General features: G+C 36.6%; 1 protein-coding gene across 1 annotated transcript; it reads right to left on the bottom strand.

The window, feature by feature from the left end:
• Positions 1–604: 604 nt before the first annotated feature.
• Positions 605–25,382, bottom strand: LOC113072583 (caskin-1-like; the record flags this gene model as incomplete). Its single annotated transcript, XM_026245582.1, has 21 exons — positions 605–3,741; positions 3,856–4,675; positions 4,993–5,623; positions 5,902–6,824; positions 7,713–7,851; positions 9,050–9,151; positions 9,458–9,568; positions 10,298–10,407; positions 10,786–10,867; positions 11,004–11,203; positions 13,465–13,566; positions 14,673–14,912; positions 18,001–18,115; positions 18,634–18,728; positions 18,820–18,928; positions 19,568–19,676; positions 21,297–21,418; positions 22,645–22,740; positions 22,827–22,972; positions 23,296–23,393; positions 25,331–25,382. Coding segments are annotated over 21 exons (4,499 nt in total), but the record flags the coding sequence as incomplete, so codon positions are not given.
• Between the last annotated feature and the right edge of the window lie 1,827 nt (positions 25,383–27,209).

Here is a 27,209-nt window from a genome sequence, read left to right as displayed (position 1 = left end):
AAAAATGTGGGAGAGATTCCCAAAGAGTGGACTGAAGCTGGAGTCAGTGCTTCAAGGACCACTACACACAGACGTATGCAAGACATGGGTTTCAGCTGTCGCATTCCTTGTGTCAATCCACTCTTGAACAACAGACAGCGTCAGACGTGTCTCGCTTCAAAAAGGACTGGTCTGCTGCTGAGTGGTCCAAAGTTATGTTCTCTGATGAAAGTAAATTTTGCATTTCCTTTGGAAATCAGGGTCCCAGAGTCTGGAGGAAGAGAGGAGAGGCACACAATCCACGTTGCTTGAGGTCCAGTGTAAAGTTTCCACAGTCAGTGATGGTTTGGAGTGCTATGTCATCTGCTGGTGTTGGTCCACTGTGTTTTCTGAGGTCCAAGGTCAACACTGCCATATACCAGGAAGTTTTAGAGCACTTCATGCTTCCTGCTGCTGACCAACTTTATTGAGATGCAGAAATTATTTTCCGACAGGACTTGGCACCTGCACACAGTGCCAAAGCTACCAGTACCTGGTTTAAGGACCATGGTATCCCTGTTCTTAATTGGCCAGCAAACCCGCCTGACCTTAACCCCATAGAAAATGTGTGTATTTATGTCCTATTTAAAAGGCACCAAAGGACATTTGTTGAAAGCTATAGAAATGTGGGTTTATCTTTTAAATAACCTGCCTGGAACAAATAAGCATTAACATAAAAAAAATATTAGCAACTCGTCTTAATAATTAATACCTTGTGAAAAAATTCTTCTCTCTTAAGACTCCAAATCTATTCAGATAATTAAGGAATATTAAAATATTGTACAAGCAATCTGTATAGTATTGTAATGTCTGCCACTGATCTGAAGAATCACACTCAGTCTTGGGGTTTTGTTTCCAGAGGAGACACTTTATTTCAAAGAGAATAAAGCCGAGAGTTCTCTGCAGAGAAGATCTCTCGATTGTTATTCGGCTTCTACTTTTATATAGTTTTTCTGTTTATACAGGGTAAGGCTTGTTCTATACAGTTCTTAAAGTTTTCCTTATGCATACAATTAGATTCCTCCTTAGAGAGAAGGGGCCCCCAAGTCTTTTTATCGTAAAGAACAAGGCCCACTTGTATGTTTCTGAGGGTCTGTACATTTTCTGCTATGCAGGCTTTTTACACCCACAGGCCTATATTATTATAATGGAATAATAACTGGGTATATAAATGGCTAGATTACCCTTTATTATACTTGATTAATTCATATTTTGATCAATAAAAGTCTTCGACAGTATCAACAAACGTGACGTGACTGGAGTACTGAATTGCAGATATGAGCTAACATGGAGTCCATTCAATATGGAGCAGATTCACGAGTCATGTGGATTGGTGTCAAAAGCACTGCAGCCAGAAAAGTTTGATCAAGTACAGGCAGCCCAGAGCTATTGGTGGGACCCTCCCTGAGGCCTCTGCCATTTTAATCAAATACATGATAAAATATCTAGGTTATTATACTGTAAAGAAAAGTTCGCATTATTTTGTGCAAAAAAACCTACAAAAAAACCTGACGAGCAACATTGGCATGAGTTTGGGGTAGGGCTTTCTTTTTGGCCAGCCAATGGAAAATGGGGGATTGTTTGGAAAACAGGAAAATTCCATTTAGCAGTGGTGCAGAAATTGCACATTGCAGACACTTTTTCTGGTACTGGGAGAGGACAAAGTCTAAAGGTGAATTTTTTGTTTGTTTGTTTTTGTTTTGTTTTTTGTTTTGTTTTTTGAGAAAATTTGTATATCATTTGCATAAGACAAATTAATTTTGCTTTGCTTATGTATATTATGAACTACTGCAAATAGAAGCATAAAAAGTTTAATAACATTCCTTAAAATGCTTGACCAAACTCTCAGATGCCACTGTGCTTATAATCATAACAATTTATTTATATGATTTCCACATATTTTCAATGCATTTTACATGGAAGAGGTCTTTTGATGATTTTTTCTCCAGGGTCAGAAAAACACATTAGCCATCTGAAGGTTTACACAAAATAACAACTGATTATTACACAGTTTTACACTGCAAAAGATTTCATCCTCCAACATCTATTCCACTGACTTTGCAGGGTGATAATCAAGGATGACATTGTCATGATTGTCGGATGTTGTATCCTAGATGGCTGGTTTTTAAGTGTCACTTATAAAGCTAAATTAATTACATGGTGCATGGATAAAAATATTGCTCTGTATTCTTATATATCTTGTGATGACATAGTCGTATATTATCTAATTTTAGCCACTTGTATAGAATATGCATCTTCTCTTGTCAGCAAGTCTTTTTTAGTTTGCATGACAAAACAGGAATAATTGCACTGTTCAAGAGATCAACACACACACTCAGCCCTTACAAAAAACTACTGTGGTTGTACTATGGTATCAAATGGTAATACAACAATACTTGGTTCTATACCATGCTATTTTATGATTTCCATAATCCTGTACTATAGAAATTGCATGGTCATCCAAGATACTTCAAAAATCCCATGGCACCATGTTCAAAAACATGGTAAAAAAAATTCAAGTGAAGACAAACATACTCTCTTTCCCGAAACTATAAACACACACTTCCTAATAGCCTCACTCTCAAACAGATCTTCCCTCCTAACACACAAACAATCACACACATAAACACATATTAGAGCACATTAGGAATGAGCAGGTGGCTGTAGCATTCCATATTGACACATTCCATACTCTAGACTATCAATGATAACTATAATCTATATGTCATATATACACTATTCTTTCCAGCATCTTATTATGTATTCTGTCTATTTGGGCAGGGTGGGATTTGTCAATGCAAGAACTACATTGCACAGTCAAACATTCACACACATTGACAACAATAACAACAGCAGCAGCAACAACAATAATAACATACATAAAGATTACAATATACCACTTTTAAGTCTTTAAGGTACAATATAACTTTTTTAAAGCATTTCTTCATTATACTTCAAAGACCAAAGACAAAAAAAAAAAAAATCAGTTTCAAGGTCATAAATGGGACTGTGCTCTTCATATTTATTTAGTCCAAACCAAGTGTTTTTCAGTAACTTGTACAGCTGAAGACCACAAAGTGAAATTTAAAGTTCCCCTTTACATGTGGACAAGCTCATAGCAGAGATCAATACAGAACAGAACAATACAGCTTCCTAACATCATAAAAGAGAATATGATGTACCTTTACTGCTCTTGGCACTGCCATCAAAATAAATATTCATTGATATTCAACCCTCAACCCACATAGTACACACATATATACACATACTCATAAACATTAGCATTTCTCTGCTTAAATTATATTTAGAAATCCTGTCACATAGTCTTTCTTAAAATTGTGCTTATCTCTGGAAGCAGCATGACAGCAGGTCACATTTGCAGGCCAGAATATGTACTTGCAGTATCTACTCTGGCCACTAGAGGAAAGGCTGGTGAAGAATGAAAGGGGCTTGATGTTTGTCAATAGTTATATCTTAGGCTTTTTCTCAGAGATGCTCAATTGTAGTATGACTTTTAAACATGTTGGAATGGAGTTTCACCCTATTTTGCCTTATTGACTTAAAAAAGCTCATGTTTCACACTCCTAATGGATACCTCATTGGTCATCTCATATACCTCTTTGTTTTTAATCTAGCATGGCCTCCAACTGGTCCGCAAGATCATCAAACATGCTGCCAATATCATCAAGAATGTTGACTGTGCTCTTGTTGTCCACAATGGTGCTGAGAAGGAAAAAAAAAGAGAAATCAGAATAGACAGAATGGAAGAGATTTCAACAAATAACATCATTTGCAAAAGAAAGTTTGTTTAAGTATCAGAAATATCTACTTATGTACCTGTCATCTTTCTTAATCTTCTCCTCCACCACTTCTAGAGCAGCAGCCAGGGATGCACTGGTCTCCTCCAGTCTGAGTTGTACCATGTCCCCTGAAGCAGATCCCTCAGTTTCAGCAACCTTCAATAACCCTTGGCTTTCCACCTCTGTCTGTCTTCTATCTCCATCTTGTGGTTCACCCTCTACTTGTGTCTGTCTGGCTACACCTACCTTCCTCCCGCTCATTACCACTGGTCCTGCTCCCTCCCCTATCTCTGAAATCAGGCCTTGTTCATCTTGAAATGTTGAATCCACCTGGATCAGACCTGTCCTTTCCATTCTAGCAATTCCAACTTCCTCTACTCTTTCTTGCTTTCTAACATCATCTTCCTCTCTCTGTTTTTCTACTTCTCTCAGCTTCTTTTGTACATCCACTCCAGACAGTTCCACTTCCAGAGGGCTTGGGATGTCAACTGAGAGACCAGCCATGGAAGACCTTGGGGGCTTCACTGGAGCTGAGCCTGAACCTGGTGTAGATGGTGTTTGTGGAGTTTGGGGAGTCTGAGGTGTCTGTGGGCTCTGAGCTGGAGATGTTGCTGCATGTGGGGAAAGCATGGTCCCATCCAGTGGTTTTGGGGTGAGTGGACTCAAAATCTGTGATGTATGCTCCAGTTGCTCAGTTGGAATGGGGATGAAGGAGGCACTGGATGGGCTGAGAACATCTGTCTGAGGAGAGCCGGGAGTTCCGATGGTATGGATTGGCTTGATTTTCACTGGTTTGGGCAGTATAGGAGGCGGACTTGGCTTGGGAGATACTGGAGGAGGGACTTTCTTAACCTCCACTATAAAGAAACAAAGAAACCATAATATACAACTTGTCCAAATCATTTCAGAAAAGTTATTTTACCACATTAACCAAAAACCAGGAAATCCCCTGTTGCTATCTAGCCATATAAATACAAGATACAAACTAAGCAGAGACCTGGTTTAATTGAGAAACTGTCTAAAAATACTAATGAATTTCATCCATGTATGAATGTCTATGTTGGTTTGCTAGGCTGGTTTATGCTTGCTTGCTAGTTTGCTACAGATAGACCGGTTTGCAGGACAGAGTGAGATAATATGATAAATGTAATAACCCAATAGATGACATTGTTACCTGGGCTATGTTGACCTTCTGGTCCAGGTAAGGGAACCCTCCTTGTAGGAGTTGGGGGATCAGGTTTTCCAAGGGCCATTGCTGGTTTTGGTGAAACTGGGGGTTTCATTTGTCTGGGAAGAGAACCAAGGCCATCATGTTGCAATTCTTCCTCCCTACCACCATCTCCAACACAAGCCTCAGACACAGGCCTTCTCCGAAAGTTCTCTGGCCCATCTCCATCAATGCCATTGCTCTGTGGTGGAGCCAATACTTTGGGTCTTCGCTTTATAGTACTTGTTTCTGTCAGATTAAAATGTTCAACATCTGAGTAATGTGGTGGTCGTGGTCTTCTCAAAGTTGCTGTGGCATCCATCCGTGACCACTCCTCTTGTGGCAGAGAGGAAACTCTACCTTCCAGATGAGTGATCATGGAACGCGGACGTGGTTCAGGGGTCTGTTTAACTGGTTGGGTTTCACAAGGTGCTGGTCTAAGATGTGTGTGATCCTGCATGGATTGGCGCATCTCTGCCTCTTGTAGATCATCATCAGGCTGCTTATGAGATTCATAAAATTCACTGATTGTGCGGCGGCGACTATCTGCGTCGGAATCCAGAACTTCACGGTTCTGCCGCAGGAGGTTATGGCTTGCCTGGAAACAGGTAAAACATCAAAACCCAGCTGTGCATCAGTACTCACTATTCAAAAATGTTAATGCAGTGCATAGTTCACAGTTACTTTGTCTACCCAGTTACATGGTGTATGCATCAGAAAAAATATGGAAGCTCAAGTATTAATCTAAACAGAACATTTTCATTTGTAATTTTTTTGCAGTGCATTGTAAGATCAATTGTATATGCTTAAACAAGCATTGGGCCATTCAGCATAAGTCATGGTAGCTTATAACAATGACTAAAACTGTTTAATTACCTGCAGATAACCACTTCCTTTACCACTGCTTCTGAGATTGGACATTTCAAGCATGGCTGCAATGTCTCTTACACTGCCCCCAGATGAAGTTTTTTCTGAGGCAATGCCACAGTCGCTACGTCTGCGCTCCCTATATGTCACATTGAGTAACAAATTGTTAGCCCTATTTTCGCTAAACCTTGCATCATCAGTCACAGTCTCGTCAGTCAGGTTACCAGTGGAAATGGAAGAGCATGAACGTTTTGGAGGAGTTGGAGGACGAATCCGTCTGCGCGGCCGAGCTGTACCGAATGACTGACTGCGATTGACGCTGTTGATGTCAAGGGTTTCACTAGAGGCTCTTGAAGAGCTGCTGGAAGTAACCCTATGTCCACCTAGTGTGGCGTATTTCACAGAGGAGTCTGGCATGGGTAAGTCACGGCCAGCATCAGTAGCAGTAGACTGTCCAGGTCTTGGCTGGGGCTGAGTTTGACCATTGCCCACTTTGGTTTCTCCTTCAGATGGTAGGCAAAGTAATGGGACTGTACGAGCATGAGCATGTGAACGGGGAGAGTCACAAGGCCCTCTGGTCCTGCTGTGTGTTTTTAGCAGGGAGGAAGGAATGTGTGAAGGAGAATTTGAAGCAGAAGATGAAGTTCTGCCCTTAGTAGGGGTTTGTGGAGGTGTTGGGATGGGACTCTCAATTGAACTGGGTTTCTTCAGAGGAGGGGGCGCATTAGCTCTTTGTATGCCCCGCCCTTGGGTGCTGTGCCTGGGAGAGCTACGCCCCTCCGTTCTTTTACGTATATGAACAGAGGAGACATCTGGTTCTGTGCTGGTTTCTATTGACGGTTTTGAATCTGTGCTTCCTTCTAACTGGCTCTCCTTGGTGGGAATGTATGCTTCTGGAGATTTGATGGCTAACATCAACTTCTTCTGGTGTCCTTGGTGGAAAAGAAAAAGCAGAGGTGGACAGTTATTATTTTTGTTTGTTAGGTTTAACCTGTAAGTGTCTCCCTGCTGAAAGGACCAGCATGAATTATTGAAACAGCATCCATTGCACCTGGTTCATTGGTGACATTGACAAGTTTCAGGCCTGATTGGGGTTTAAAGGGCTCATATGAACCGATTTCATGTTTTCCTTTGTCTTTGGAGTGTTCCACATATCTACGTCACTGTGTGGGAAGATCTGCATAACACTGTCCAAATGAATGCCGTCGCCCCCATGTCGTGGAGACACTGTGTGTTTCATTATGAAATCTAAAATACTTTGCTTAGCCTTTCAAAAGAGTTTTATTTACAACACATTTCAGTAACATACTTGAGGTATTCGGCCAATCAGATAGCTGACCAATCAGAGCACACCACGCTTTTCAGAACAATGAGTTTTGTAAAATCAACGCATTTCAGAGAGGCAGGGCATAGAAGTGCAACAACAATGTACAGTATGTGGGAAACAATGTTTTTAACCCTAAACCACGTGAATACATTGCATTACACCAAATACACCAAATATTTTCATTTTTAGCACTGTAATATGACTTCTTTAAGTCAAGTGCTGACGGAAAAGGTATCCACCATCTTCTTGAAAGTTATCGTACCTCCACAGAGGAACATAGAGAACTAAAGAAGAAACTTATTTACATATGATATATATATGATATCCAACTTATTACATTTCTATGCTTCAGATTGTGCAAATGTCCTTCTATTCCTCATGACATTTAGTACTAATGAACAACTATGCAAACATGAACAACTGTCTTTTCAGCAGGAGTATTAAGAAATATGTTTATTATAAATATAAACATAAGTATATGTAGTATACATGCCTAGTTTAGTGATGCCGATCTCCTTTAGGTCCTCCAGGGTAATATCACTAATGAAGACCATATTGTCGTAGCCGTTCTGAACCAGAGTCTGGTAGTATTGACTGAGACCAACTGCAGACAGCCATTCAGCCAGATTTGACTACAAGGTTAGACAAAATCTTAGTAACTGATATGAACAGCAAGTTAAGTTGTACCTGTACAGTACATGTGTGTGTATACATACATTAAAAATCTTAAACCTAGTGAAAACAGGCTAACAGAACTTCTCTGATTATATAGAAATTCAGCAAACATAGTTATACACAGTCATGGCCATAACAAGGTCAGAAGGGAATAAGGGTCAACAATGTAAATATTTTGACAATAAAAGCAATAAAAGCCTTTAAAACCTATAATTCATTACATTTATATAGCGCTATTGTAGGCACTCAAAGAGCTTTACATTGTCAGGGGGTAACTCCTCATCCACCACCAGTGTGCAGCATCCACCTGGATGATGCGACGGCAGCCAAAGTGCGCCAGAATGCCCACCACACACCACACACCAGCTTACTGGTGGGGAGGTGATGAAGCCAATCAGCACATATGGGGATTGTTAGGAGGCCAATGGGCGAATTTAGCCATTATGCCGAGGTCAGACCTCTACTCTTTTCGAAAGACATCCTGAGATTTTTAATGACCACAGAGAGTCAGGACCTCTGTTTAATATCTCATCCGAAGGACGATGCTTGTTGACAGTACAGTGTCCCCATCACTACACTGGGGCACTAGGACCCACACAGACCACAGGGTGAGCACCCCCTGCTGGCCTCACTAGCACCTCTTCCAGCAGCAACCTAGTTTTCCCAGGAGGTCTCCCATCCAGGTACTGACCAGGCTCAGCCCTGCTTAGCTTCAGTGGGCAACCGGTCTTGGGCTCCAGAGTGATATGGCTGCCGGCATATGCTTATCATTGTTTTTCAGTATACCATAAAAACATGTGGAAAAATAATCTACAAATACTGAAGCAGCAAACTTTGCAAAACACAGAATTTATGTCACTGCCAAAACTTTTGGCCACGACTGTATATAAAAGAAATTAACACGAATTTCAGAATTTCTTAATATTTGTTTTGGCTTTCCTTTGGTTCAATGACTCCATAAGTTTGTTTAAGACCAGCTTATATTGTTCTACAATATAACATCATACTGTACATCTACTTATAGGAATAGTACAGGATTATTATTATTATTATTGCAATTATAAAAACTAAACTCAAACTTTCTGTATATTTTCTTTTTTATGTCCTTTATATTTTAAATTCCAGACTTCTGGGACAACACTTTAATTATCTTACAGTTCTTTCTTGAGGTATCCAATCTGGGATGTTTAATTTGCTGATTTCTGAAAGCATTTTCTTCCTGTGGCCTGGTTTTGTCACCCCAATAGCAGTGAGGTCCTGTGGGGTGCACACACACACACACACACACACACACACACACACAAACACACACACACACACACACACACACACACACACACACACACACACAAAAAGCTTAAGAAATCCCAAAACTGATATAAGTAACTGTTAGAACTAATGTAAATATACATAACAACTGAAGAATAATATATATACATTTTGTGTCCAAGGTGTCGAAATACTTTTTGGGACCACTATGCATAAATTAGGACATTAAAAAATATTAATCACTTTAATTCAATTGAATTCATTCATTCATAAAGTTTTGGGTGTTTGTATTACCTCTGGTGTCATTCTGCTTATGGTCTGCAGGTCATAACCAGCAGTGAGAAAGTTTGTTGTGTAGAACTGCAGCTGTGCACTAGTGAGCCATTCAACAACAGCCTCTGAGCTCTACAACACACACACACATGGCAGGGAAAGACAGAAACACATCAATAATTCAGACATTCCTTTGACAGATTCATGATTCCAAATCCTGATATGCGAAATCAAAGTGTGTCAGGCAGTACACAACCTAACCATACTCTAACATACTTGATTCAGAATCATACTTCACTAACCAAAAGGTATCAAGGTAATACTGTGGTTTTTGGATATATTCTTGATTACATTGTAAATATACCTATACCTACCTACAGTACCTTGAAATAAACCCTAACATTAAAGCATAAAATTCAGTGCTATGATATATCAAAGTACCATGGTATTATAATCTGATACCATGATGGCATCATAGTACTTACTAACAAAGCAACAACTTTGACTCACAAAATTAATATTTTTGAACTTTGATATGTATATAATAGTATAATATATACGTTTATGATCAAGCTAAATTTAAATTCAATCTAATCTCATTAAAACTAATCTCATTTAGACACATTATGATTAGGGAAGTCATGGCCTAATGGTTAGAGAGTGTGACCCTAAGGGTGGGGGTTTGAGTCTTGGGTCTGCAATACTATGACTGAGGTGCCCTTGAGCAAGGTACAGAGACCCCCAACTGCTCCCTGGGCACTGCAGCATACATGGCTGCCCACTGCTCTGGGTGTGTTTTCACTGCTGTGTGTGTGTGCACTTTTGGATGGGTTAAATGCAGAGCACGAATTATGAACTTGCCTTGTTCTCAGCTGAAGTTTCATCTTTCCTTTGAAGCAATGGATCCACAAAGGGTTTCTTCTTTTGCTGACGTGGAACAGCAGATGCACTCTGTGTGCACTGAGAAGGTGCTTTGGGGAAAAAAATGAAATAAGTTCCATATATATATATATATTTACTTACCATGAATATAAGTATTGGCTTATTAAAAAATCTGGAAACAAAGCACAATGGACATATGAGATGTGTACAAATCAGACAACTGAGACAAACCTGCATTCTATCATCAGTCTATTATTTCAGCATTATTTGGGCTTTAACTGATAGATAGATAGATAGATAGATAGATAGATAGATAGATAGATAGATAGATAGATAGATAGATAGATAGATAGATAGATAGATAGATAGATAGATAGATAGATAGATAGTTCCTGAGATATCGGTATATATATATCTATATATATATAGATATATATATATATAGATATATATACACATCGCAGTACCTGAATTAGGATCTAAAGACTGAGATTGGTCCATAAGATGTTCTTTTGCTTTTGCTGACTGGGACAGCACCGTGGCCAACAGCTAAAATACACACACACACACACAAATGCACACATACATGATCAATAATTTGAAAAAGACCTAGAGAGAAAGACAGACAAAGAGAGACTTTACACATCTGTCCTTTGTGCATTTATGAGCGTTGTGTGTGTCACACCTTCACACCCTCGGCCTGAGCGTGCAGTCCTGGGACATTAATGCCATGCGTGTTTACTCCGGGTGAGTGTGTGGGGGTGGTTGGAACTGGCACAGGTGAGTTGGTGAGGTGAGCATTGGCATTACTGCTTTGTCCGCCAGTAGATGTACGTCCACTGGTGAGACTGCCTGTGCTGCCCATACTCCCAACACTGCCCCCTGCTGGCAGATTCAAGTATATCATGCAAGAAAGCAGAAATAAAGAACTGTGGAGTATGTCATTTTTGTGTATGTTTGCTTTATTTGCCTTAAAAAGAAACATGTGAGATTCCAGAATGCATATTCAGTAGTTTAATGTGTATTTAGGTTGCTGACAATTAACATTAACTTCTTATAAGGTAAAGTATTTTGATCATCCTCTATTATAACAATCAAATCTCTTCTGAGGTTGCATTCATTTCAAAAGATTTAACCATTTTGCTGTCACATTGGGTCACGAGATGCCTCGAGAACCATAACTGAATGCGCAAATGAGATTTAATTATATTTTCAGGACATAACAACTTAAATGTTTCATATGATTTTCATATGGTAAGGTATGGTATCAGACTTGTAATATTATTCTACTTTTTATCTGCATATTTACTTTAATATCATCAAAAAGGTCAGAAATTCTAAAAGTTTCTCGATGGAAAAAAAAATAGTATAGGTACTAAATAGTCCTGTTTGTTTATACACTAACATTCTAACATTTTTTTTCTTGTAAGAAATTAATACTTTTATTCAAGACAAACACATTCAAATGATCAAAAGTGACAATAAAGACTTACATTGAAACTATATATATATATATATATATATATATATATATATATATATATATATATATATATATATATTAGGGGTGTAACGATACGCGTATTCGTATTGAACCGTTCGGTACGACGCTTTCGGTTCGGTACGCGGTACGCATTATGTATACCAAACGGTTCGTTGGAGTAATTAATTATATTTGAAAAAAAAAAAAAAAAAGAGAGAGATAGAAATATAATGATATGTGTTCAACAAGGTAGCCCAATAACCCAAACAACGTAACAGGCAACGCCCCTGACACTCCCGAAGAAGAAAAAAACACCATCTTATATGTTTATGTTAGGCTACTCAGCAGGCGCTCGCTCACTCAGTACGCGCTGAAGGCTCGTTGCAAAATAGCCAATGCGTTTAACAGACTAGAAATATCTGGGATATATGCGTCAGTACTATCTGGGAAAAGACGAAAAAAAGGAGAAACATGCACGCAGCAAACTATCCCTGCAGCATTTAGACACTATAGCTTACAGGGAATCCAACCCAAACACCAGACCTGTTGGTTATTTTAGGATCTTATATTTCTGGTCTGTTAAATGCATTAGACATTTTGCAACGAGCCTTCAGCGCGTGCTGAGTGAGCGAGCGCCTTAGGGGCCGTTCACATATCGCTCCTAAAAACGCGTGGAAAACGCTAAGCACGTCTTTCTCCTCCTTTCCAAAGCGCTCGGGCAGAAGCGCTCATGAGGCGTCTGTCTTTGCTAAGCAACAATGACGTGCTCTCTCCATGAGACGCGGAAATTTCAGCGAAGGATAAATGGATTTGCAGCTCTAAAAATCGCTTGCAGTAGCTCTGCTACTAAATTTATTTCAAAATTGCAATCCATATACAACTATGATCAGCTGTTCCTTCATCTTGGCTGAGCTCTCAACCTTGTTACGGGAAAGGATGAAGCTGATTGGTTGGTTCTTGTCACATGACCCGCGGTGCGCTTGCGGCATTCTGAAAAGTTGAGATGTTTTTACATTTTGCTGTATCTAAAACGTATCGAACCGAACCGAACCGAACCGTGACATCAGTGTATCGTATCGAACCGAACCGTGAATTTTGTGAACCGTTACACCCCTAATATATATATATATATATATATTTAAAATAAATACTGATCTTTGGATATTTCTATTGATCAAAAAATCCTAAAAAAAAATGTATCACTGTTTCCACACAATTTTAAGCAGCACCACTGATTTCAACATTGAAAGTTGCTTGAGCAGCAAATCAGCATATTACAATGATTTCTGAAGAATCATGTGACACATAAGACTAGAGCTATGATGCTGAAAATTCAGCTTTGCATCACAGGTAAAATGATCAAATCTTATCAAAACAGAAAAATTATTTTCAATTATAAGAATATTTCATAGTAGTACTGTTTTACTTGATCAAATAAATGCAGCCTTGTGGTGTGCATACTATCAAAAACACTAAAAAGCTTACTGATCTCAAAACTTTTGTAAGGTAGAGTATATTTTTTAAAACATTCAAAAAAACTGTATGTGGTCTTTCAGTTTATATGAGACCATAATAAAAGCTGCAAACATAATAAATATAAATAATAAAAGTAGTTTTAGATAAAGTACAATGTCACCTCAACTGTCCATTAAAAACTATTTACCAGCTAAAGGTTTTCTCAGTACCCAAATCTCCTCATTAGCACCGCTCTGCTGGCCACTGAAGGTTGGAGAACCATGAGGGCTGGAAACAGATCCCCTTGAGCCTGAAAGACCACACACACAAACACAGTGATGTAAGAATGAAAAGCATTGCTTTGCAAACTCCTAACTGGCAACCACAGATACACACAGAGGGAGCAGATAGCAAAGGGATCATGTGGGGCAGTTCAAGTGGACTGTAGCTTGTCCGTCAGTAATCGGAGAGCCTTGCCGATGAAAATATTTTATGTTTGCTAATACAGTTTCATGCTAGAAAATATTCAGAACTCTTTCTGAATTACAAAAATTCAGTTCGCTCCAAAATGTAAAAAAAAAAATGATGAAAAAGTATTATATTAACAATTTCAAATACTAATATTTTAATTTCAATTTACAAGTTGCGTTTTCAGCATTACTCCAGTGTCACGTGATCCTTCAGAAATCATTCTAATAAACTGATTTGCTGCTCAATAAACATTTCTTATTATTATAAATTTTGAAAATAGTTTTGCTGCTTAATATTTTTGAAGAAAACTATGATATGTTGTTTTAGGTTTCATTGGTGAATAGAAAGTTCAAATGAACAGCATTTAAAGTATAATGTTTCTAACATTATAAATGCGTTTTACTCTCATCCATTTTTCATCGTTGTTATTAATTTTTTGTTTTATATATATATATATATATATATATATATATATATATATATATATATATATATATATATATATATATATATATATATATATATATATATATATTTAGTGTATATGATATATAACCATGAAATCCTAAATAGTGTATACTTTTTCCTGTTATGACCATTTTTGCACTATATGGTAAAGAGAACAAGATAGAAATGTGCTATATTGACAAAATAATAATGTCATAATGGTTAAAAAAAATATACATATATATTTTCTTCATGCTAAATATGATGTATACCCTTGGGGTGAAATATGACCTGCACATTTGCTTGATTTGATTATTCAGATTGACCCACATATAACTGACTGCATTTTTTCCACATCCAACTTTTACAATGTCATTCACAGATTCACATCTGTTTCCTGCATTTTAGAATGGAGTTATAAAAACAGGTTTATGATATGATATGATCATGATGGTTGAATGTGTGTAATTTTCTGACTGTGAATGTGAGTGTTTATACCTGTCTCTTTTTGTGGCTCCTCTGAGCAGGAGGAGGCTGGTTCATACCCAAATGTGCTGCAGGTAGGCATATTATAGCCAAATGAGGTGAAGAGGGGCTGATGGGTAAGGGGCTGTGTAGAAGGGGGTTGGGGAGTGAGGTGCAGAGAAAAAATGTGGGAGGAGTCACCGTTCACCAAGACAACTGACCCAATTGCTGGCGGACGGATCTGTATCTTAAGATACTGTTGGGTCGAGGGACCTAGGTACAACAGAACGGCAACACCAAAAAAACACAAACAACAAGAACAACAACAAAAAAACAGGAAAGGAAACACAAAACAAAACATGTTCAAGCAAAAATGTCTAACTCTATCGTTGAGCTTATCTGTAAGTTAACATGCAGGGTGAAAATGAACTTATTTACATTCAATTTTAGGAAAGTAAATTAAAAGAACAAAAGACTGTACTCATGCATACAATTTCCACATAACATGTACTCCCCCCCCCCCCCCCATGAAATAAAAAACATATTTACTTATCTATGCGCTACGTATGCGGACTACATGCATGCAGAATACATGCCTTCATGCAACAAAAAAGGAGATAATAGGGATTTGAAACGTGTTGGAGTGTCATCTATATACAGTAAATAAATCAATATACTGTATAATACAATTAAATATTGGTGCATTTCAATATTAAAGTAAAAGTGTGAAAAAAAAGTATTCAGTAAAACCCAGCAATGGATTTAGTAATCACACAGCCCATAGAGCTCCACTGGGATTCTATGGCATATACCTGTACCAATGATTTTAATGGTGCAAATTTCAATGTTTATCCAACAAGAAGCTCTAAACATACAATATTGGGTCTCAGAATTCAATGGAAGTTTATGAGTTTGTGAGTGCTGTTTGCTTTGGAAAAAACAATGAGCTATCATTTAGGACCGTTATTTTTTATTTTTTTTTTATTAATTTTTTTTTTTGAACCTGGAGGTTTAAAAAAAAAAAAAAAAAAAAAAACTCCAGGTTAAAAAAAAAAAAAAAAAAAACGGTCCTAAATGATAGCTCATTGTTTTTTCCAGTGTTTATGATTATTATTATTTAGAAATATTATTATAAATAATAATAATTAGTAGTAGTACTAATAGTAGTAGTAATAGTCTAATTATTATTATTATTATTATTAATAATAGTAAAATATTACAGTAAGATTTACTATTAATATTTCACTGTAAAAAGTATTTAAGAAAAAATTATGTGAAATTGGTCTATTGGTTGAATTTTTTCTATGGTAAACTGCGGGAGTTTATATTTTGTTAACATCAGTTGGTTTAAAAGCACTTATATTTACAAGTTTGGAAAGATAGTTAGCTCATGTTGCCCAAATGCACAGTATGCCACCCAAACTCATAGCAGATGTAGGGATGAGGTCATGTGGAGTAGCATTAAATGCAAACTGATCCACTAAAAGTGGATTTTTTTTCCTAAAAGTCCAGCTTCTCTAAAATAATCCTGAAAAAAATGTACATCTAAATACACATTCTGACACTGATGTTGTTTCTTAACATTTTCGAGAAGAGGCAGCCACCACTGATCTGTGTGTATAAATGTCTGAAAGATTGTTTGCATGTGTGTGAACATGCAGAAGTGAGAATCCACTGATGTGGGTTGGAGGAAAATAAAGTGGGGGCATAGAAACTATGGTACAGGTGGAAGGAGAGATGACTGAACAGTTACAGATAGATGCGACACTCTCATCTGCCCTGTTTTTCACTCTCTCTTTCTTCTTTTCAAGCTGATGCCTCTAATTAGAATCACTTGACTGATGATAAAGGGCAGGACAGTTGGATATGGAGCGAATGAACGACTACCACACATCCACTAAGTCTACACATTTTGAAATACAGACAGCTATGATCAATTATGACAATACAATAATTGTGTTATTTCATTGTTTACAACTTCAGTATATATATATATATATATATATATATATATATATATATATATACTGAAATACCTCCACCACTATATATATATATATATATATATATATATATATATATATATATATATATATATATATATATATATATATATTAGTGGTGGGCCGTTATCGGCGTTAACGTGCTGCGTTAATGCACTTATCGGGCGATAAACACATATCGCCGTTAATCTATTCTTAAAGTTGGGTTGGGAGCTGGGTCTATACTAAGCAAGCTATGATGACTTTCACCTTGATATTTTATATAACCGATTGGCTGAGGCCAGCCTAAAAAGATGCTCAGCACAGTTGACGGAAAGTTTATCTTTTTCACATGTTTTTATGCCTTACCACTTGTCGATTTAAACATTAAAGCATCCAAACACAAGACGCGGAAAAGCTGAACGGAGTAGCTGGTTACTCACGCACTGTGTTCGGTGCGCACGAGAGAGAAACAGAGAGAGAGAGAGGGAGAGAGAGAGAGCAGCGTATCACGGACAGCTACACTGAACCGAGCTCTCTTCTGCGAAGAGAAAGGCGTCTCAAAACACTTGAACATCGAATTTGCTTATTTTTGAGAAATGTTGAAGGTGTCTGAATAAATGTAGGTTTGATGTATATTTCATTTTTACATTGAACACTATCCAGTGCTATTTTACATTTAATTATTTGGTTCCTGTACCTTGAAACCTACAAACTTGAAAAAAACTTAAAACATTGGTGTGAAACAGATGTAAGGTTGTTTGCACCTTGTGCAACGTGGAATTAGTTTACAGCTTTTTCAAGCACTTTGTGATATTTTGGAAACAGGATATGAGCCCCTTTTCTAATGCACCACCTAGCTTGATAAACCCCTTCTCAAAGACTTACTGTTTGTCAATTTTATTTGGGTAACACACATATTCTGAACGCCTTCGGCAGAATTCGAATGAGCCATTTTAATCTAGATTAATTTCAAGATCACAGTGAGATTAAATAAATATATATATATATATATATATATATATATATATATATATATATATGATTTACTATTTCATTTATATCAGTAGCACAAATCGTAGTTATTAAGCTTAATACTTCAAATAAGAGGTTTGTTCCAATAGTAACAGTGATATCTACTCACCTAGTACTTCAGTAGTTGATTTATCTATTGAGTACTCAAAAGGACAAAATGACCATTCCTAACACACACACATGAAAATAAATGCACACTCATATGCATGTAGAAATGCACACACACACACAATTTGAAATTTATTTGCCAGGTACCAGGTACAGTAGATGAGGTTCAGATTGACCTTAATGTAAAATGTGCATATGGCAACCTAAAAGACTCATGTGATGATGTGATGACACACCTGCCCTTTTGATGACTTCCACCATGTTGGACGGAAAGTAACCCACGCGGTCATTTCCTGTACGGTTGTCATGGATACAGCCCTTCCATAGTCCATCAGAATGCTGCTCCAAAACCTGAGGGGGAAATAGGTCAGAATAGGCCTGCAGGAGAAAGCTACTAAGGCATGGATGCATTGCATGCGACAAAACTAAAATAATGTAATTTTAAAAATGTTCCTTTTGCTCATTATTTTGGTCTTTTGATTGTTTGTTTATTTAATTGTATTATCTAATAAAATTAAATTTATTTACATTAATGAACTATGAACAACAACTTTCATAGCATTCAAAAGTTCAGAAAAACAGCATTAATTTGAAATGGCAAAATCTTGTAACATTATTATTGTCTTTTCTGTTACTTTTGATCAATTTAAGGCATACTTGCAGAGTAAAAGTATTAATTTCTTGAAAAAACAAATCTTACTGATCTGAACTTTTTAATACATAAAGAGCCACTATATTGTTAAAAAGTGTTTCCACCCCCTAAAAAAAATGTTTAACATGCATGCCATCTCTGGGTGTGAGGGTTAGCTAAGCTTCAGAAAATACACCCCTTGCTACATTTTGTTACGGTTCAAGAATTGCTTTTTTACCGTGATGGTGTCGCCTGCTTTAATATTGAGGCTTGTCAGGTCATAGTTGTTGCAGTAATCCTTCAGAGCCCTCACTTGCATGGCAGCTGATGCATCTGTAGGAACACACACACAGATACCAGCCAATTTAGAAAGCCTTGGACATTTCTATGTGAATTTGTGTTTTTAGAAACTCTTCAATTGTACCTCTCAGCATCTGTTTGATTTCCTTGCTGGCTTGGGTAGTGGTGAACTGGTTAACAATATCCAGCGCTGTCTGACAATAAGTATTCCTCACTCCAGCACTGATACCACTCTGGAGACACAGATAACACATCCACATGGTACATAATGGTTACACTGTCGATACTCATTCATATATACAAACATAAACAAATTCCCAAACACAACCAGGGACCAAACTTTACACTCATCAAGCACTATATGAATATAAAAGTTGGCTTAGGTGAGAGTTGGCTGTTCATGTTTCAAATCAAACACACGCAACCTAGAAGACATCTGTTATGACTCTTCTATTGTTGTTAGTTTTAAAAACCTATCTTAGTGAAGTATTAAATTTAAAGGTTCATATTAGATGCCTAAAGTTTGCATAATTCCATTGTCGCAGTGACAGAGTAAATTTTTTTAATGAAATAAATTAATATTTTTGTTCAGGAAGGATGCATTAAACTGACGAAAACAGCAAAGACACTTAAAATAATAAAATTTCACAATATAACAGTTTTTACTGTATGTTTTTATCAAAATAATGTAGTCTTGGTAACATAAGACACTGTTTTTATTGTGACTCCAAATGTTTGAATGGCAACCTTTTTTTCTTTTTTTCTTTTCTTTTTTATGAATGCATACTATACCATTGGCAAATGGGGCAAAAACTTCATTTTGGACATCACACAGCTTTATTGGTGTTCAGTGTGCAGACTGAATTACTCACATCCAGCAGCAGTCGTACAGCCTCGGTTTTCCCACAGAGAGCAGCCTCATGCAACGCTGTCCCTGATTTCGTCTGACGGTTTATATCTATACCAGCCTGGATCAGTAACCTGAACACAAACACACAAGAAAACTTCCTGAAAGCATTTTATTTTTATTTCAGCACCATCTTTGATAACACTATTCTAAACCAGTACAAAGTTTATAAAAAAAAAAACATTACAAAAATCTTTCCGGTCTTGGTTCTATTACTAATTTACTAATACTAATAAACACTTCTTTCCAGGAAAAGGTTATTAAAATAAAAACTTGAAGGGTTGTAACATATGAAATGTAAGTAATAATCAATTTGCAGCACTTTATATTAAGTCTAAAGTGTGTCCTTCACACCTGTCCAAACAAACACATGTTCATACTGATCCACAAATATTCTAAAATGTGCACTGAGTGATGAAATTACTAATTAACGTTGTGCGTCACTAGGCAGTGATGGCAATGTCATCAAAGAGAAAAACGAGGACACACGATTTGAATATGTGTGCAAATCCACTGAATGCAGACACAGTGCACTGATCGGACAGCCCACAGTGCCTTTCATTTCTCCCATCATCCCCGATCCCTTTGCTCCTGACCCGTCTTAGCACATCACTCATGCACCTGAGACAGTTTTGTGTCAGTGAGCTAAACGCTGTGTCAGGATTTCGCACCATCAATGTCTGTCCCTTTGTATGGAATTTATTTCTACTAAATGAAAACAATAGTAAAACTAGTGTAATATATATATATTTTTTTAATTCTCATCTAACCTCTTTGGTTTGCTTGAGGTTTGCAGAATTTACATACACTACCGTTCAAAAGTTTGGGGTCTGTAATATTTTTTTGCACTTATGCTTACAGAAGCATACATATATATATAATATGATTTACTATTTCAAATAACTGCTTTCTATTTAAATAGAAAATGGCTTAATATGCTTTTGGAAATCATGATACATATTATTTTCAGGATTTTTTGATGAATAGAAAGTTTAACAGAACAGCATTTTTGTAACAACGTAAAAGTCTTTACTGTCACTTTTGATCAAATTAATGCATCTGTGCTGAACCTGAATTTAATCTTTAAATCTTTAAATAATTAAATCTCATTGTATTAATAAATACAAAAAAATTTCCAACCCCAGATTTTTTTCTTTTACCATAATGTATATTCTACATAGAATTACGTTCATATACAGAAGTCACGTGAGTCCAAAATCCAAATATCTGTGTAGAAATGTAGTTAGGTTGTGAAAATTATATATAATACAATAATGTTTATTAAAGTCAACATGAAAGCAGTACAGTAAGTACTGCTATGATATACAAATATTTTTTTACATTAATAAAAACTAGAGGAGGGAAAGGTGTTTGATTATAATGAAAGTAATGCCACAATGCAAAAAGTGTTTATGGTCCTCAAAAGTATATATATATAATTGTTCATCAAAAATAAAATTCATAGTAAGAGAGGAATTCATGATATTCAAAATATAGATGATAAATCTGTTCTAATCCCCTCAGTGGATAGTTTAAGATTTAAGTTCTAATACATGACAAATTACATGTGCAACATATGAGCACTTTTATAATAATGTGCTCATGTGATCTGCACCAGCCTGTGTATGTGACCTTTTATGTATTTAAGATGTAACATAAATGATGACTCAGCCACAAGTCCAGTGAACACCTACTTGATGATCTCAATATGTCCATTCTTGGCAGCCAAATGGAGCGGACTGATGCCATTGGGGTCAGAGGGCTTCGGTTCTAACATAGCGGCACACATGTTACTGTTCAGGAGCAACTGCACCACCTGTACAACATACAGAAATGAAAATTAAAATAAATAAATATTCTCTCATTATTTGCTCACCCTCGAGCTGTTTCAAACCTGTATGAGTTTCTCTTCAGCTGAACATAATCAAAGTTGATAATCCCCATTGACAGATTTAAGCTTTGTCAAGCACAAAAAGTAATTTGATCGCAATTGTTTATCCAGTCAGAAGACTTTGAGGTGCTCACCGCCTGTCAGTCACTTCAGGTAGGCTGACACACTGACTTGTTTTTGGAGAAAAATATTTTGGAGATAAGGAGTGATCGAATTCAGTATCTGAGCCTGGCAAAAACAGAACATTGTAGAGCAACTTAAGCATAAAAAAATCTATCTTTTAAGTGAAATAAATGCTTTAATATGACAAATAAAACAATATATCAATAAAACAAAAGCAGAGAGCACTAGATTCCTTGGTGATGATGTACCCTCCAAATCCACAGATTTATTTCTTTTAAAACATTCAGACATCTGCCCTACAGTAGCTCTCCTTAGAGTGTGCATAAGAGAAGCAGTGATTCATTCACAAATGAATCATTCTTTTGAGTGGAATATTCTCAGCTTCAATTCCTGCATTCACAAATCGGACTGATTGTGGAAGTTCCTTGATTAATCTCAGTGAATTCAATGATCAATGTGAAGAACATTTTAATAATATAAAGAACCTTTTCCCACTATGCTAAACCTTTTTTGCAGAGAAAAAGTTTCAATGGATTCCAAAAAAGAACCCTCATATTGAGTGAATGATAAAATTTCGCTGTTTTTCACACAAAACTATCACATGGCTTCAGAAGATTCAGAATATAGTGCATATGGATTTATAACACAATTATGCCTCTTTTAATATTTAACATACTAGCATCTAGTACAATTAAAAAAAATTATCCTTTTATGTCCCCTGGAAGAGAGAAGGTCTTTCAGGCTTGAATAACTTACGGGTGAGTAACTGGTGAGATAATATTACTATCTGTGGGAGCTGTCCCTTTCAAAACCTAAGTTAGAATAAACTGTTATGGAAGAATTGCTTGTGCTCATTTGGAAGCAGTGAAAACCAGTTGGGAGTACATGAGGGTTTCTTGCATTTGGCTGAGAACGTGAGAAGAGTTGTGGTTCCCACAATCCCACAGGGGAGCACCGCCTCACATCTATCTATCACAAACCTCCACATACATGCAGACAGACAGAGACACAAACACAGCATAACTGACCGTGAATCGCCCAAATTCGCAGGCCAAGTCTAGAGGGGTTTTCCCAGCGTGGTCTCTGAGGCAGGGGTTCGACTGATGTTGGAGCAGCATCTCACTCTGCAGACACAAACACACACACAGTACAGTACAGTGAGTGTGTGTGTGTACAGCATGAGTCTGAATGTTTATGTGTGTGTACTCACTCCTTCATAATGGCCGTGCTGTGATGAGAGGTGTAAAGGCATCTGTCCCTCATCTGATTGGCTGTTGACTGATGAGCCCGCCTTAAGCAGCATTTTCATGGGCTCACACTTGCCCTGCCAAGCAGCGTAATGCAAGGGCCGCATCCCTTCAGATAAAGTGAAGAGTTTGAATGAGAAACATATGCCCTTTTTAGAGAAATTGATATTTTTATTCTTTGAGACTTCTATACTTTCACACATTAAATTGATCAAAAGTGACAGTTAAGACATTTGTAACATTACAAAAATTACATGCTGTTATTTTGAACTTTTTATTCAGCAAAGAATCGTATAAAATTTATTTTCAGTGTTGAAGTATTCTGATGATTCATCTGCATATTAAGTAAACACATACTGTACGTATGAGACAGTTATTACTAAAAAGACTCAATAGACTTGCATGTGTATGCGGTGCTGTGTTTGTCTGCACCTTTCTGGTCTTTGATGTCGACGACAGCTTGCGACTCGAGCAACAGTGAAATCAGGTCCACGTTACCATTAAGAGCAGCATGATGCAGGGCAGATAACCTATAAAACAAAAGCACACAAAAACATAATGCATTAACCATTTCTAGTGACATACTGAATATGTTTAGGTTTCTGGAGGGAAACCCTTGGAATAGATGTAAATGATATAAAATATCCTGTGGTAAAATGTTCCTGTGGCAAATTGGTAGAGCACTTTGTTATCAACACAAAAGGTTGTAGGTTTGACTCCCAGGGAACACACATAATGGTAAAATGTATAGCCTGAATGCACTGTAAGTTGCTTTGGATAAAAGCGTCTGCTAAATGCATAAATGTAAATATAAAAGTTGGAGAAATTGTTTGCCAAAAGAAACTGTATGTGTCATTGGCTCAAATTAAAATGAGAAAGACCAGATCAAAATATTAAATTTAATACAAGAAGTCATTGTTACAAAAATAATTAATGAGTGCAATTGTGAGAAATTAAATCAAACGATTGTATCTCAAATAAGCATGGAAGCCCATTCCTGCCATATAAGAAGAAAATATGATATAAAATAATGAAAGAAACAGTCACAATTATTTGTTTATATATAAGTTATAGTTTAAACTATAGTCTAAATTAAAAACATAAATATTTTCTTTTAATTTCACATTTGTCACAATTTCTATGAAGTCATATTTTACAAAAACAAACTTTTTTTATTTTTATTTTTTTTATTTGTGTCAAAATTTTGACTTTTCCTCAAAATGTCAGAGGCGTGAATGGAAAAATGCATATAAAGGGGCAGTGATATTATAATATAACCTGACACTTAACACAGGAAGCATCGACATACAACATTATTTGTTTTGATACTTATTTCCATGATTTATATTTGCTGAGAAACAATTGTATTTTTCTTTCTTTCAACATAATATCTTTTTCAGTTCATATTTCCAGCCAAAGTGCTTTCAGTCTCCTCTGTAACTTTTTAGATAGTCCCTAATCGGTCTTCATTGCAGCTCAGCTTTGTCATTTTACTCTGATCCCTCACTGCCTAACTGAGCAGGAGGCTATGACCTACTTCCATGAGTAAGACATTTTTCTCGGCCAGAGCCCCAAGCCACATGTGTACACACACACACACACACACTTACTCTAATACACTCCAGCATTCTAATAACAACACACCTGTATTCTACATTGGAATCTTAGGATAGCATACAAAAGTTCATACTTTTCAGAATCCAAACAATTGCTAATGAACAAAATGAATAAAAATGCCATTTCACTTGGAAAAGTGTCACAATAAGTTGCAAACTACGCTGAATGGCAAGTTCACACTACACGACTTTAAACATTGGCAGATCATTGTGCTGTTCAGACTACATGACGTGCTGTCTGTCTTTGTGTTGTTGTGATGTTCACACTATGTGACACTATGTAAATGACCCGCAACAAGGGGTTACACACAACACGATTGACAACAACTCTGTCACCCAATAACTCTAGTTCTGAAAACACACACGAGAAGTTGAACGGTAATGACATGCAGCAACAAGTGAAACAGGAGTTGTTTATTTTTTGAAAATAGACGTTAGGATGAAATTAGTGCTGCAAGCTGTTTGCATGGTGATCTCTTCTGAAAAGTTTTGCTCCATTTCTTGTGTCCAAACTTTTCCTTAAGCCATGTTGCCTTGCTTGCAAGCTCGTTGCAACACCTGACACCATGTGATGTTGGGTGGGGTGACAGGTCCATATATTTAGCATTCTAGATATTTGTTTGGCCTCTTTGATGTGTTGTTGTAAAATATCTAAAAAAAAAAGTTTCCTGTGAGGGTTAGGGTTAGGTGTAGGGTTGGTGTAGGGTTAATAGAATATACAGTTTGTACAATATAAAAACCATTACGCCTATGGGATGTCCCCACTTTTCGCAAAAACAAACGTGTGTGTGTGTGTGTGTGTGTTTGTGTGTGTTTGTGCACAGTTTTGTTGTAGTACAACTGAAACTCACCCGTCTGTGTCCTGGAAATTCACATTCACTTTTTTAGCAGCACCCAGGAGCTCTGCAGGAAAAAAAAGAAAACATTTTTGAACAAACAAAAATAACTAGAATTAAAAGTTAGTGAACTAACTTTGATGTTGGCTTGGCCATCTTGGCCATGGGGCAAAAGAGCCACAGAACTTGTGTGCCCTACATTCTTTAGTTGCCCCGCTGCAAAAAATAAAAAATAATAATACCATAAAAAATACACCTGCAACAGTCTTTTTCCATGGTCCCTTGCTGTTTTCTTTTTTAATAAAAAGCCTAGGCTATGATAACAGCTACGACAGGGTTGTCTAGCTGAATGCGAAATAAGTCATGCAAAAACCATAATCAATTTTAATAGTACTGACAACATATTTTAAGTTATCACACTACTGAAAAATTAAAGAAGGGACACTATATATAGTATACTTCGGTGAGTCAAGAGCTAAACAAAAAGTCCTGTTTCATTACAAAATACTGTAACTTTTATAAACGTTATACTATCACCACAAAATTTTTATTAATATTTATTAAAAAATAAATATTTCATAAAACTGAAACTTAAATATATTATTTCAAATAGGCTATACAAAACAGTTACGAAAAAAGACTAAATAATAAGGCTGAATAAGCTGATCTATAGCATGTTAAATGGTGGTTGCCTGTCCATGAATGGTACACCCCAACCACTAAGCTCACAGAAGTGGTTTGACCCAAGTCCTCAGCAGCCAATGACATTGACCTTTTCAAACTGATTTTTAAGGTGTACTTCAGTGTATTTCACGTGAAATACATGTTAAATACCTGCTGATTTTTCACTTGTAAACAACACTATTTAACACGTTAAATAATATTGGATATAACATTGGAGTAATATAGTATTTTAAGAAGCTCTTAAAAAAAATTATAAATGACTTTACCATGTTGTGCAGCGCCGATAAATAAATAATATTAAATACGTGTTGTCTACGCATGAAATTCACGTATTTAACGTGTTGTTGACGCGTTAAAATTCATGTGTATTTGACCCTCTTGGCCTTCCATACACATTAGATATAATGAAAGGAGACGTGAAAAAAGGACATCGCTTTGTTTTGATATGGATTACTTTATAACAGAATATTTGTTCGGGAGCACTTGTTTAGTTTAAAAGTAGACATGTCAAGCTTTCTATAGATATATCTCTCATGTCTCTTCGTTGAGTATTCATGGAGTTACAGTTCATTTTAATGATGTGTTTGTAAATGAAGATCAGCGCAGACCAAGGCTGCAGACAGCACACCTTGTTTGTTATCTTTATTTTATAAGTGCCCAAAGTTTTGTTGTTATTATGTTTGTATCCAAAAAAAGTAGACCCTTCACTGAGACACGTTAAAATTCACGTGTATTTGACCCTCTTGGCCTTCCACACATTAGACGTGAAAAAAGGACATTGCGTTGTTTTGATATGGATTACTTTATCACAGAATATTTGTTCGGCAGCACTTGTTTGGTTTACAAGTAGACATGTCAAGCTTTCTATAGATATATCTCTGTCTCTTCGTTGAGTATTCATGGAGTTACAGTTACTTTTTTCCCCTCGATGTCAAATGATATTTCGTTTTGCACGGCTCAACAAACACCTGGATTTTGCTCTTGTTTTGTTTTAATGAGTGGATTGTGTGCATTAATATCTTAAGAAGCTCTTAAAAATATATATAAATGACTTTATCATGTTGTGACGATGGATAGCAATTGATGTGACGTTCAGAACTTCAGCCTGACAGATAAAATCTCACAAGCACATATAAACACTCATTTTCATGTGTATAATATATTCTTCTAATTGTTTTGTGCCGTTTCGCTGCAGGGTTTTAATGTGAAA

Source organism: Carassius auratus, unplaced genomic scaffold (assembly GCF_003368295.1).
Source record: "Carassius auratus strain Wakin unplaced genomic scaffold, ASM336829v1 scaf_tig00009552, whole genome shotgun sequence".
Taxonomy (NCBI): Eukaryota; Metazoa; Chordata; class Actinopteri; order Cypriniformes; family Cyprinidae; genus Carassius; species Carassius auratus.
Note: the sequence above shows the minus strand (reverse complement) of the source record. Positions and strands in the feature narration are given on the sequence as shown.